This window comes from Gilbertella persicaria (assembly GCF_025201335.1).
Source record: "Gilbertella persicaria strain CBS 190.32 chromosome Unknown B0P05scaffold_18, whole genome shotgun sequence".
Classification (NCBI taxonomy): Eukaryota; Fungi; Mucoromycota; class Mucoromycetes; order Mucorales; family Choanephoraceae; genus Gilbertella; species Gilbertella persicaria.
The window spans coordinates 7,305-20,343 of NW_026251979.1; the positions used below are offsets into that span (position 1 = coordinate 7,305).

Consider the following 13,039-nt stretch of genomic DNA (forward strand, 5'->3'; position numbering starts at 1 on the left):
ATACTGTGTTGTATACTCATCAAATATTTGCGCTGGTAAAGCCCTAGTTACAAATCATATACTGTAATATATTGGTACATCATGTAATCAGCACTCTTCTTTGCCCTGCCTTCATAGTGGTCAACCTGTATCAGAATTTCCTTGTAAACGCGTTGATATTTTTCATTAGACGCATTTGATAAAATCAACATATTCGCATAAATACTTTTTATCTTTCATCCAGATCACAATGTACTTTGACAGAATTCATTGCAATTCATGGAAATTCAGTGATGCCGAAGAAACATATAGAATCACTTACGGTGATCAAGCTATTGAATTAATGATACAAGATTTAAACACCTTAGTTGATGATCCCAACCGTCTTGCGTCAGCGAAAGCCAAAGCCAAAATATTCTTGAAACGGTTTACAACTACAATTAAACAGGTCTTGTTAAATAACATGGAGAACTTGGTTTAATAAGTGTTTTTTTTTTTTAGGTTGACAACTCAACAAGCTCAAGCAACCCAGAACAGCAACCTATCAAATTCGTAAGCAAAACTTATATTACACAATACATGAAGCTTATCAATATAACACCTCTTTACGTAGATAAACTACCACAACGCGGACAATATGCAAGTGCAACATTTTACTGGAGGAAATCCTATAGTGAAGATAAACAATGCATCTAGTAAATACCAACTGTAATTGTATCCTCTCGGATTTAACGCCATTGTTTTAGCTAAGAGAAAAAAGATATTTGATGAAGATAGCGACGAAGACTATAAAGTAAGTATTTATAGCCGTATATTGCCTACTTATGATAAATCAGGACGAAACAACGCAAATGTTTAATAATATACAAAACAAAAACGACAAAGAAATTGCACCTGTAATATTTTTAAGAGGCACGACTATTTGTATAAAAAGACCACAGCAGCCATATATTATCCAAGATCATGACATTTCATTAAATTTGACTGAAAAATTCCAGCAATTTCAACAGTATTCCATTGATCTCTGTAACAAAAACGGTCTCTTACTTGAAACGCACCCTTTCAACATCCTGGCACTTTCATCTATTTTATTACTAAAGAAGAATAACTACCCTTCTGACCTTTTGGACTACTTCTCTTTGGCTGAATTAGACCTCACTCAGGATGCTGTTTTAAAAAAGCTAATCAAAGATGATTACGAAGATATAATGTTCAATGAGGATATCAAATCCAAAGTATACAACATAATTAAGGTACGCTTAAAGCAATTTGTGAGTATCATTTGATTGATTGTATTCACCACACCTAGGCATACATGAAGAGAGATGGCAACAAGATCAAGTGTATTCAAGATCTTACAAGTTTGCTTAATACAAATCAAGAAAAGAACGTTGAAATTGAAATTGAGAACAATATCTTGCTCGCTTTGATAAACTAGTATGTATTCTAGTTAAATTTATAATAACTAACACCACTGTTTTGTATAGTGTCGAAACGTTACCTAATGCCAAGCCTACCAACAAGACTGGGGAAATTGAATTATGTGTGGCCAATCTTAATGCCCTTGTTTCCAATCTTTTTCATTTACATTTTTCGTGTTTGAGATGGTAATACAGTTTTATAAATGTAGATAATAATTTCAGATATTTAGGGCTAATCAAGTTACTGAAGAATCAAAAGCTACCAATGAAGACGTCAACCAAAGAAAACGACCTGACGCAATTATCTCTGATCTTATACAAAACCATTATACCGGTTCAAAGGGTTTTGGTGAAGTCAAAGTAGAGGAGGCAAAAAAAGATACCTATATTATAACGAAAGATCTAGTACGACTTGCCATATTTTCGAAACAGGCAATTGACTTTGATAATATGACTGGAAACATCAATTTCCAAGCTGTTGGTAAGATAATGTAAAAGTCATCTAGAAATAAGATTGCTTATACCCCCCCCCTCTCTCTCTCTCCCTCTTTTTTATAGGTACACTTATTAAATTTTACGCTGAATCGCTTATCGCAGACGGAATTTATTGTATGGTTGAATTCGCAGAAATCAGAGCACCTTCATCAAAGAGTGATCTCTTGAAGTTTGTTGATCAATTTGATACCTTGCAACTTATCTCTTGTGCTTTTGAAACATGTCAAGCGTTAAACGACAAGATCCCTTCATTTTATAAAAGACAAACTCTTGACTCCCCTGCTTTCAAGCGATATGTTAATGATAAATATTCAAGGTATCATCATTCACAACTTATTTTTGATTGAATATTTGACTGCCACAGTTCTAATCTCAAACATGTTAAAAGCAGTGCTGGCCTTTAGATTGGATCATATCACTACTTTGATCAAATAAATTCCCAACTGTATCATGTAACTTTAATGAGACTTGTGTGTAAAGAAAGGTTATGGTTCAGACCGTGCACATGAATGAACACTATATTCACGGTTAACCAATATGATTATATTTGTGAAAAAAAAAACGACCTACGTATAGAACCAAGGAATTAATTTCATGGAGGCTTGATTTGGAAAACCAATGCAGAAAGAGGGGGTTCACCGTAAAGCAGGCGTGAACTGTCAGCAACACTAACCACTTGACGAGGTGAGGAACGTGGTTGATGGCGAGTGGATGCCCGTTTGGCGATTGTAACAAAAGTGGCCTGCCCTCCTGAAGGGTTGGATGCATAAGCGTACTCAGAGGCTTCGAGTCCTTCAGTCAATGGAGGGTAATTCATGTTCTGATCAGTATCTTGAATTAACTTGGGTTGAATCAATAGTACAGAAATTCGAATTTGACCAAGATTGCCTTTGGACCAAAGGGTACTTACTAGTCATGAAGAGTTTCATTTTGCCAAGTCTTGATCTTGTTTTTGACACTACAAAACGAAAAATGAAGCTATAAATGAGATTAAATACTCAAAGTGTGCGCCAAAACTCTAGTTTTTGATCAAAGTATTTGCTTACTGAGTGCATTATAGAAATGGTATAATACAAGTAAAAAGCCTTAAAAACATTTTAATGATTTTCTCAACATTTTAGCAGTAAAGTTATGTTTTCTTTACATCAATAGATTCAAAAAATAAAAAGATACAACTTTTGTCACTATACTAAAGCGAAATAACTGCGCCTTCATGTAGTTTTCAGCAAATGCTCAATTTTGGAGGGTCTACGAAGAAATCTTTTTTTTTGTTATTTTCAATCTCCAATCACACGCCTTTTTTTACGTGCATGATACTGCGATGCTACTCAAGCATTCAAATTCAAAGAGACTACGAATGAATACATATGTAGAGATTAGATAAAATACATAAATGAATTGGAGAATATAAAAATCTCATTGTGTGTACTATAGGCATAAGGATTAAAAGACTCCAGAAAGGGGATGCATAACTTCGATTACACGCTACTCTTTAAAGAACCATTCCTCATAGTGATCCATCTTTCAAAACTTACTTTTCTAAAGTAGGCGTTGGAGTGTCGACAGAGTATTCCTCAAGAAAAACAAACAGTTCTGGGTCAGGCACTCTGGTCAGGCACACGAGGCAGTCACATTCAAGCGACCCAAGGCAAGGCTCTCCCAAAGTAAATATGGCACTTATCTTTGGCCACAAATATGTTAAAGCGTATTGCTAGAGGATTATGTGTCAGGAGAAGCTATACAACTACAAAAAATGCCTTTCAGATACAACCTAAGCTGGATTACAATTACTTGGCCGAGAATGCAACCACGATTCAACAAAACATGATCAACCGAAAGTATGAAAAGATGGACATGGATGCATTTGTCAAGTTAAACAAGACCCGTCTTGAGTTGTATAACAAACTTATTGTATTAAGAGCAAAGCGTAATGATTTATCACTTGCTACACGAGCAGCAGCAAAAAAAAGTCAAGAAGAACGAAACGCATGCATAGAAGAAGGCAAACAAGTCAAGCTAGATATCAAGGCATGCGAAGAACAACTCAATCAAACTGAATCACACTTGCTGAGACAAGGACTCATGATTCCAAACGATACACACAGTGCATCGCCTATTGGATCAGAAGACAACGCTCGAGTGATTAAGGTGGTGGGGGAGCAAAGATCTTCAGAAGGATTGCGCGATCATGTGCAACTTGCTACTGAACTTGATATTTTGGACATTGAACAAGCAGCCATCACAAGTGGATCCAGTTTCTATTACCTCCAAGGCATGGGTGCTTTCTTAGAACTAGCGCTAATTCAATACGCCATGCATAAAGCTGCAACAAGAGGGTTTTTTGGTGTATTAACACCTGATATTGTACGTACCAATATTGCATATGGCTGTGGCTTTCAACCTCGTCGTGGAGAAAGCTCCCAGATTTACAACATCGCCACAAAACCCGACCACGAATCCACATTATGCTTGGCAGGAACCGCTGAAATCCCACTTGCAGGAAAGTTTGCTACACAGCTTTTAAATGAGCATGAGTTACCCAAAAAATTGGTCGGGTTTGGTCATGCTTTCCGAACAGAAGCTGGTGGGAGAGGAGTAGAAACGAAGGGTTTATATAGAGTGCATCAGTTTTCTAAAGTAGAACTGTTTGCATTGACAACACCAGAGCAAAGTGAAGCCATGATGGAAGAAATTCGATCTTTGCAAGAAGAAATCTTTACCGACCTTGGCTTATGTTTTAGAGTACTTGATATGCCAACAGAAGAATTGGGCGCAAGTGCTTTTAGAAAATACGATATGGAAGCTTGGATGCCTGGTAGAGGCAAATGGGGAGAGGCAAGTAAGACAGAGTCTGAGATTGGATCTAATTTGATTCACTATAGATTTCTTCAACATCGAATTGTACAGACTATCAATCTCGTCGATTATCCATTCGTTACCGCCCCAAACACCAAACCAAGAAAAATACCCAATTTTGTCATACATTAAACGGTACTGCTATTGCTGTACCGCGTGTCATTATCGCTATTCTCGAAACATTCCAAACAAAAGATGGATCTGTACAAATACCCAAAGTACTTCAAAAATGGCTACCCGGAGAGCCAGCCTATTTGACTCCAAGCAAGGAACAACATTAACTATTTTATGATTAAATGTACATTTCTTTCATTTGATGCGTTGTTGCTTTTATGTTTGAATCTTCATGATCAGGGTTTGTTTGCTCTTGTTTATATTTGAGCTTACGAGCTGCTTTAGCTTGCTCTTTAAGCATCTTGGCTTCCTTTTGCCTTTTCTTTGCTTCTTTTTTACGTTCACTGGCAGATGGTTTCTTGGCCTTTTTTTCTACTGTTTCTGCTTGGTCCACAAGCTTGACACAATTAGCATCTGGTGTTATCTTGCCATTTTCAGTCGTTTCTTTTTCTTGAGTCATTATTTCTTGGTTACTTTCGATAGCAGCTTGATCAACCGTTTTTTCTGCACAGTTGTCAGAGGCAACTCCCACTTTTTGCTCATCCTTGTGCTCTAATTCGTATAGAACATCAATCACTTTATCAGGATCTCCTTTGTACTTTATCAAAAGACGTTTGATTTTACGGATATTTGTGTCTGGACAAGCATTTCTTACAACCTTTTCTGTAGAAGTAAGCGCTTGATCTTCATTCTCCTCATTTTCTTGGCCTTGTTCCTCAGACTTGAATTCATTGGACTGCACTCTCTGTTGCATGAGTCACAAAGAAGACATGTAGAAAGACATTCGTACCTTGATCTCAGGGGGTCCTGTATAAGGCCCGTTTATGTTTCTTACAGAGCTATAATGCTCCCAGCTATGATAAGCAATATGTAACACTTGTTTTGGATCTTCCTCTGCAGTGCTTAAATCCTGCTCTTCTTCATCCACACCATTCACTATGTATCTTTGGCTGCAATGAGCAAAACAGTCGACAAACTTACTTACATCAGGCCTGGCTGATAGACTTTAATATCCACTTTTTTGAATTTTGCAAAAGCAACCAGTTCCATATTCCCCCCAAAAGTTGCGTCTCGGGACATACAGTCAACATGGTGCTCAAAGGATTGATCGTCTTCTACAAAGAATTTATAGGTCTCTTCGTTCTCTCTAAGATATTGGCATACTTCCTGTCGAATAGCCTTATGGTTTCCATCGTGTCCGTAATACTGATCCGAAAGAGATCTACAAAAGTCTCAGTCAAACATTCCAACATAATATATTTATTACCGAAACAGACAATTGCCATCGCCAGTGATGTTCTTGGTACACAAACCCAATTCTCGTAGTTGACCATCTAGATCTTCTGGATCGCCACCCGAAAACGATTTCTATTCAGGTTGGTTGTGTTTTCTTGTTTTTAATTTATTACCTGTAAAGCACGTCTTTGCTTACGGGTAATTCTTTCTGGAGAACTGACATAAGCACAAGTTGGTTTTTTTAAAGGGTCTTATTGCTTGCTTTGTATGCATACCTTGTTTTTTTGACTGTTGTACGCCTTTTTTCCCTTTTGCCATACTATATTTGAAAAAAAAAATAAGCGGAAGAAAACAATAGGAATGACAATGCAATCTATATTTCAATATGGATTGTTTCTGTCTAATGAAAGCATACGTTGCAAGTAGATATCAAATGCTGGGCACTGCTGGTCTGGGTTCCCAAAAAGGGATATAACTTGTGCATTGATTTTTGTTGTTGTTTTTTTTTGCTTTTTTTTTCTATTCTTGTTTCTTACACTAACGTCTTTTTTCTTTCTATTATGCAATGGCGTTCGCTTATTTTATTATTGAGTGGAATTGCTGTTATGTATATTGCATTGCTCATACAAGAGAGGCCTTATCCGCATCCAAAACTAGTTTTTGCATCTAATCCTCCTTCTTTCTTTATACACAAACCAGACAAGGTGATCATCACCACAGTAGGCGCTTATATCTATGTCACGTCTTTCAAGTTTGAAGACTTAAAGGGAAAAGGATCTTTAATAGGCACGGAAAAGCTAAAGTTGGGAGTTCGAGGTATTTTTTTTTTTTTTTGTGGTCGTATTGCTTATAATATACAGGCATTGTAAAGCAAGTAAGAATGCCTATTTCAAGTGCGTTGACAGAGCGTGATTTGTTAAAGACAGAAGGTATCCATCTAGAAAATATATTTATATATCGTATTTATTACTTTATAGGCTGGACTCCTTGCTTTGAACATGAATTGAAAGGTCAAATCTCTCAAATATCGAGTAAAAACAATGATGGGACCATGATAGAACAGACACAGTTTGCTGTACTGTACCACCAGATCGATGATGACAACTCATATCATTATGTGAGAATTTATTATACCGCAATGGATGACCAGGACAACATTGCATTTGAATTCAAAGATATTAAGCTACCAGGTACAATTTGGGTGAACGCAATCTCACTTGAAAATGATTCACTGCTATTTTCAAGGTAAAAAAAAAAGTGTCTTTAGAGTAACAATGGCTTATTTTTCTTAAAAAAAAAAGGGATCCTGATCTGTTTGAATTCCATATCATGTCATTACCTTCTAGCTTATCTAATTCTACTGATTTGATTGATTATCCAGTTGAACATGGAAGACCTATTCAAGGTAACTTAAGATTGATTTTATGAGGAAAATACTGATTGTATTGATTAGAATGGGCACAACCATACTCTACTGAGCAATACTTAACTTTGTTATCCAGATTATATTCACCTGTGTAAAGTACAAGAAATCCTTGTGAAACAACTCAATATATTAACAATTTCTTTTTAGTAAAGAAACCTACAGAGTCTTTACACTCAATCTACACAAGACAACGTCAACCTATTATGTAAATATCACAATAGCAGATAATGTCACCACTGCAGAAAACCAATCGTTTTGGGTGCAAAGGGAAAAAGGAGAATCAGACGTAAGACTATTTGAATTCTTTTATTTTATACTTATAGTTTTATAGTATCCTGTCTATAATGATGATTCGATAGAGTATGTACGATATGCAGATATGTCCAATTATCGTCATACACACTACCAGCAACAGCTTCAACAACTACAACAACAACAACAACAGCAACAAGAAAGTAAGCAAAACAGCATAGAATTATATTCTACAGTATCAGCCGATTCCAAAACCATTGTGTTTCCCTACATCAAAAACAAATTCATCACGCTAGACTTTACAGATCGTGTAGACATTCTTTCAAAAATTCCAGCAGAAAAAGAACGGCTATATTCAAATGACGGTAGAAAAACAATACTTGATGAATATTATTATTGGCAGGGATACGAGGCAGTAGACGCAGAAATTATGGGTGTTCAATTGAATCAAGAAGGAGACACACTGGCAATCTGGACAGAGCATAATTATGTATACATATATGGTCGTAATAAAAGTGATGAAATCGAGAAAAGACAAGGTCCTTCTTTTATAGAGAAATGGATAGACTATCTACTGTCAGAAATGTCAGAAGAAGAGAGAGTTTTGCGAAGTCAATACTTTCCAGCACCATGGCAGTTGGAAATGGTCATTTCTCCAACAAAAGATGAATATGGTCGAGTCAAGGTAAGGAAAAAGAAAAGGGGTTTGATCAGTAAATGAATACTTTTTATATAGCCAATAGGCAATGTTGAATTCTGGAGAGACTCAGACAATACCATGAAACACATTTGTAAATAACGTATACAGATAATGGAATCAGTATGTATTAACCATTCTTGTAGTTGTTGGCTTGAAGAATGGCAATGTTCATTCTTATCGACTGGATCAACATGAGCCTGAAAAAGCATCCAATTTTTGGTCCTTTGCTACTGAGAGATGGGACATGCTTCTTGGTAAGCCCTTGATTTTTATTGAATAATTCATTGATAACTTTTATATTAGCCATGTCTGTAGTCATCTCTATATTTGTATATAATGAATATCAACGTTCACAATAAGCTATTTTGTTTCTCTTTTTCTATAATATATATATATATATATATATATGTGTGTGTGTGTGTGTACACGATTAGTTTTGCCAAAGTACTTGTTGCAATTCTTTTTGAAAACGACAATAAAACAATAGAAACCCCATATAACAATGACGCTGTTAATAAGGAACACAGGTCTTTTGTATGATATCGATAATACAGTGCTCAAACTGTGTTTTTGTAATTGATTTTCTACTATGTCTAGTAGAGTGCGTTCAGACTAAAATAATTAGAAAGGTTCTATACTTGAATACACAATCAATAGGTAAAGAAGATCATCACTGGATGAAATGAACTAAAAAGCTAACTAAGCACACTATTTCTTCAGTTCTTTACACATCTATTGGGCTTTAAAACTTCTAACTTGGAGGTGAATAGAGATCTATTGCGTTCTAAAAACTCTAAGGCGTCAGTTTTCGACCGAAGTCTTTGATCTCCAATATGACCACTTGGGTGGTTTAGCTTCGGTTGTACTGACAAATGACCTGACAGTTATGCTATAGTGTATAATAAGTCTTTTTTTAAAAAAAAAAAAGTTTAGGCCAATTGGAACCCTTTTCTAGAACAATAAAAAGAGTCGTCTAAATTGAGTTTAGTAACGAAAGCAATAATAGGCCGAGTCTACAAAAAAGGGAGGGAACAACATCTGAGTTGATTGACAAGTGTTATTTTTTTTTTCAGAATTCCTAGATGGTGGAGTCTATTTCTTGGTAAGAAAAAGGGAAAAGATTATCATCAATCAAATTAGTAACACAGACGTATTTTTGACGTTGCATTTACCTTGTTGAACAATTCGTCCACATCAACTAAGCCAAGACATGTGTACATCTCCTGTTGCATTCTGTGATGTCAAATCAATGACAGTGTAGAATGCTCTCCCAGTATTTTAGACCAATGGGATTTATTTTTAAAATGACTAAACCAGCTACTACCTTGCATAAGATGAATTTATTATCAGATCATTCAAAAAAAAAAAAAAATGGCGGTTACACATAGGAATCGAATTCCTTAATTTGGTTTGTTGGGATCGGAACACAAGGAAGCTTTAGACATATACCCTGCAACCGTGGACTGATCGGAATAAAGTTGGCTAATATAACTTGTGATTTTCTGCAGGTACGGGGCCATGCGGCCTCATTTGAATACACGATTATCATCCTATATGCTCACACTTTTTTTCTGACTGACTCCATTTACAGTATGCCATTAGCCCTAATTCAAAATTTGACAGTATCCAGAAAGAAAAGAAGTTTCTTTCTATTGTTGTCTTCATGATATACATAAAGCAAGTCATTCATAAAAATCTATAAACGGGACCTGAAAAAAAGGATCTGATAACTGAAAGGCAAGTAATCATTGGCAGCGCAATTCTCTTATTTTGACGTTCTTTTTTTTTTGAGTATGGTTACAAAATTTTGTGCCTCATGAGATTTAACTGTCTAGCTCAATGTAACCTCAACTAAAAAAAAAATAGATTAATCTTCTTCTGTAGGACAGGAAAAAAAGCTAACTGCGCACATCCTTCATAAAGACACATTATCTCTCAAGACAATGAATTTAGATGCTAACGAGTAGAGAAAACAATTCAATAGAGATGAATTCGATATCGAGTTCCCAAATGCCCAGGCAATGATCCATGCACAAGAATAAGGGTAGGCCCTTCATCTCCGAATTAAAGTATCTGATGATCAGATAATACAAACCCCATTAACAAATCAGAACAATACGTTACATCCGTAGTTTCAAAACTAAAAAGCTGGACTGAAGAAAGCAGAATCAGTATAAATAAATAGCCTAAACTGGGAAGCAGGTCTTTTTTTTTTTTGTAACTTTTTCTTTGCAACTGGAATTTCGTCATATCATGTCTTCAGATGAGGAAAATCAACATGTTTTATTGGGCGTGAAGATTGTTGAACTCTATAAGCTTGTTTGGCATAAACATGATAGAATGATTTTGTTTTGCAGGTACGTTGATGATACATCTTTTGATAAACTTATATTTTTCTTTATAATAGTTTAGTATTCTTATCGTGGGCCATTAATTGGGAAGCCTATTTAAATATGACGCTTCAACCTTACTTGGTCAGTGAACTACAATCAGTTAACCTCATCAGTATTTTATCTACTGTGTTGTATATCCTTCAAACAGCTCTTTTGCCCATGTATTCCAAGCTTTCTGATATTTATGGTCGAGCTAGTTGGTACACATTTGCCATGGTTCTTTACATTATCTCTTACATTGTCATGGCTACTTCCAAAACTTATGCTAATTTAGTCGTACGTATCAGCATAACAGAATGAACTCCAGCTAATTTTTTTTTTTCATAGGGTGCACAAGTCATTTATGCTTTTGGTTATACAGGCTGCGCTATTCTTGGTCCTGTCACCATTGCTGATTTAACCAGTGTTATTAACCGTGGTCTCTACCAAGGTCTTTACAATGTTCCTACCCTGATCAATCTTTTTGTTACCACAAAAGCAGGTCAAGCTCTTTATGATTCTGGTCACTTGCGTTGGGGTTACGGTATGGTTCCTATCCTCTTGTTCGTTACTTCTTTCCCTCTCCTCGCCAATCTTTGGCGACTTCAATACAAGGTAAAGAAGAGTGGCCTTATTGAAAAATACAAGCAAGAAAACAATATTCAAGATGTAAAGATGGGCATCTTTGAAAGAATTCAATGGTTGCTTATCGAACTTGATGTGGTCGGTAGTCTTCTCTTGATCGCCGGTCTCTGTCTTATTTTACTTCCCTTGGTGCTTGCCAATACAACATGGGGTGGCTGGGGTAGTGGTATCACCATTGGTACGCTTGTGGGTGGCGTTGTTGCCTGGGCTCTTTTTGCGCTTTGGGAAATCAAGTTCTCTAAAAAACCCATCATTCCTCTTGCCCGATGGGATACGCGTACGCCTCTGTATGGTGTCTGTGCCCTCTCGACGGTCACGATCATTTCTTCTACCAACTGGCAATACTACACTACGTATTTGATGGTCTCTCGTCGATACACGTCTGAACGAGCTCAATTGATTGAACGAGGCTATAATGTGGCCTATATCCTTTGCGAAGTCGTAGCCGGTTATTTGATGAAGCGTTTCCGTGTCTGGAAGCCGTTTGTGTGGACCGGCGTTGCCTTGACCATCCTCGGTGTCGGTCTTATGATTCCTGCTCGTCTTCCTTCTTCTTCAGATGCCTTTGTTGTTATCTCACAAACGATTGTGGGTATTGGCTCTGGTTTCTTGTATACCCCCATGTTGGTCGCTATCCAAAGTTCTGTCCCTCATGAAGATATGGCTGTCGCTACTGCCATGATGCAAATTGGTGGTTCTATTGCTGCCAGTATTGGTTCTACCATGGCCGGTGCTATTTGGAACAACATGCTTCCTGGTCAAATTGCTGAACATGTTCCTGGAGAGTATGATTATGCCAAAATTGTGGGTAATGTTGTGTACGCACAACAACTGCCTGACGATCAATGGGCTGGTGTTGTTCAAGCTTATGGCTACATTCAAAAGATTTTGTCGATTATTGCTCTCTGTATTGCTGTTGTCACTTTCTGTTTCACGATACCTATGAAATCGTTTGGCCTGGAAGCACATGATGAAACGGATGTGTCTGCTGGTTCAGAGCATTCCAATAGTCTTGATAAGAAAGAAACTCAAGAAAATTACAAGCCTACTGAAGAGCTCTACAAGCCTGATAATGATAAAGCTTAATAGATGCATTTATTCCTTTTTCTTTTTAATACTTATCTAATACTTAATTTAAATTATGAAACAAAAACAATAAAGCTAATAATCATCAAAAGACTTACCATGTATCAACAGTAACAAGAAAAGCATGGCTTATTTTGACTATTTCGCCTTTAGATATGAAGATCATCCAAAAAAAAAAAAAAAAAAAAAAAAAAAAAGATATTTCATTGCCATAGTAAACGCATATGGTTCAATGATTAAGATTCCAATTATTTTGGGACGTATCGCCGATCTGAACACAAACATTCTGATTCTTGTTTAGGCAGACACACTTCAATGCAGGTAAGATTTGTAAAGATGTTTCCTTCTCCTTTTTTTTTTTCTGTACATACGCCATCTCTTTATTATTACGGAATAAGCTTCCAAATGAGATTATCATCAACCAAAACATTTTGGCTCTATGATGAAACAAGAACAA

General features: G+C 36.4%; 5 protein-coding genes across 5 annotated transcripts; 4 read left to right on the top strand and 1 right to left on the bottom strand.

Annotated features, from left to right (window-relative positions):
• Positions 1-229: 229 nt before the first annotated feature.
• On the top strand, positions 230-2,299 carry B0P05DRAFT_637074 (uncharacterized protein; the record flags this gene model as incomplete). Its single annotated transcript, XM_051583636.1, has 10 exons — positions 230-427; positions 481-531; positions 593-674; positions 726-772; positions 816-1,232; positions 1,289-1,416; positions 1,467-1,586; positions 1,631-1,881; positions 1,959-2,211; positions 2,260-2,299. 10 exons carry the CDS (start codon positions 230-232, stop codon positions 2,297-2,299), a joined length of 1,587 nt encoding a protein of 528 aa, XP_051435150.1.
• Positions 2,300-3,243: 944 nt separating this feature from the next.
• On the top strand, positions 3,244-5,038 carry B0P05DRAFT_75847 (putative seryl-tRNA synthetase). Its single transcript, XM_051583852.1, has 2 exons — positions 3,244-4,730; positions 4,778-5,038. Exons 1-2 carry the CDS (start codon positions 3,591-3,593, stop codon positions 5,030-5,032), a joined length of 1,395 nt encoding a protein of 464 aa, XP_051435151.1. The 5' UTR covers positions 3,244-3,590; the 3' UTR covers positions 5,033-5,038.
• Positions 5,039-5,043: 5 nt separating this feature from the next.
• Positions 5,044-6,426, bottom strand: B0P05DRAFT_596446 (uncharacterized protein; the record flags this gene model as incomplete). The annotated part of the gene is made up of 6 exons (XM_051583125.1): positions 6,377-6,426; positions 6,275-6,309; positions 6,133-6,233; positions 5,851-6,087; positions 5,656-5,815; positions 5,044-5,610 (listed from the first exon to the last, which is right to left on the bottom strand). Exons 1-6 carry the CDS (start codon positions 6,417-6,419, stop codon positions 5,044-5,046), a joined length of 1,143 nt encoding a protein of 380 aa, XP_051435152.1. The 5' UTR covers positions 6,420-6,426.
• A 1,145-nt stretch (positions 6,427-7,571) lies between these two features.
• On the top strand, positions 7,572-8,500 carry B0P05DRAFT_469436 (uncharacterized protein; the record flags this gene model as incomplete). The annotated part of the gene is made up of 4 exons (XM_051574496.1): positions 7,572-7,618; positions 7,675-7,813; positions 7,859-7,919; positions 7,980-8,500. Coding segments are annotated over 4 exons (768 nt in total), but the record flags the coding sequence as incomplete, so codon positions are not given.
• A 2,232-nt stretch (positions 8,501-10,732) lies between these two features.
• Positions 10,733-12,582, top strand: B0P05DRAFT_469518 (major facilitator superfamily domain-containing protein; the record flags this gene model as incomplete). Its single annotated transcript, XM_051574500.1, has 3 exons — positions 10,733-10,836; positions 10,986-11,148; positions 11,200-12,582. 3 exons carry the CDS (start codon positions 10,733-10,735, stop codon positions 12,580-12,582), a joined length of 1,650 nt encoding a protein of 549 aa, XP_051435154.1.
• Positions 12,583-13,039: the final 457 nt, after the last annotated feature.

What these genes read in the sequence shown, in the direction of transcription:
- B0P05DRAFT_75847 (XM_051583852.1), top strand. Translation starts at nt 3,591, where the DNA reads ATGTTAAAGCGTATTGCTAGAGGATTATGTGTCAGGAGAAGCTATACA. An exon ending in GTAGAGGCAAATGGGGAGAG is followed by an intron (nt 4,731 to 4,777) that starts GCAAGTAAGACA and finishes GATTCACTATAG; the next exon opens with ATTTCTTCAACATCGAATTG.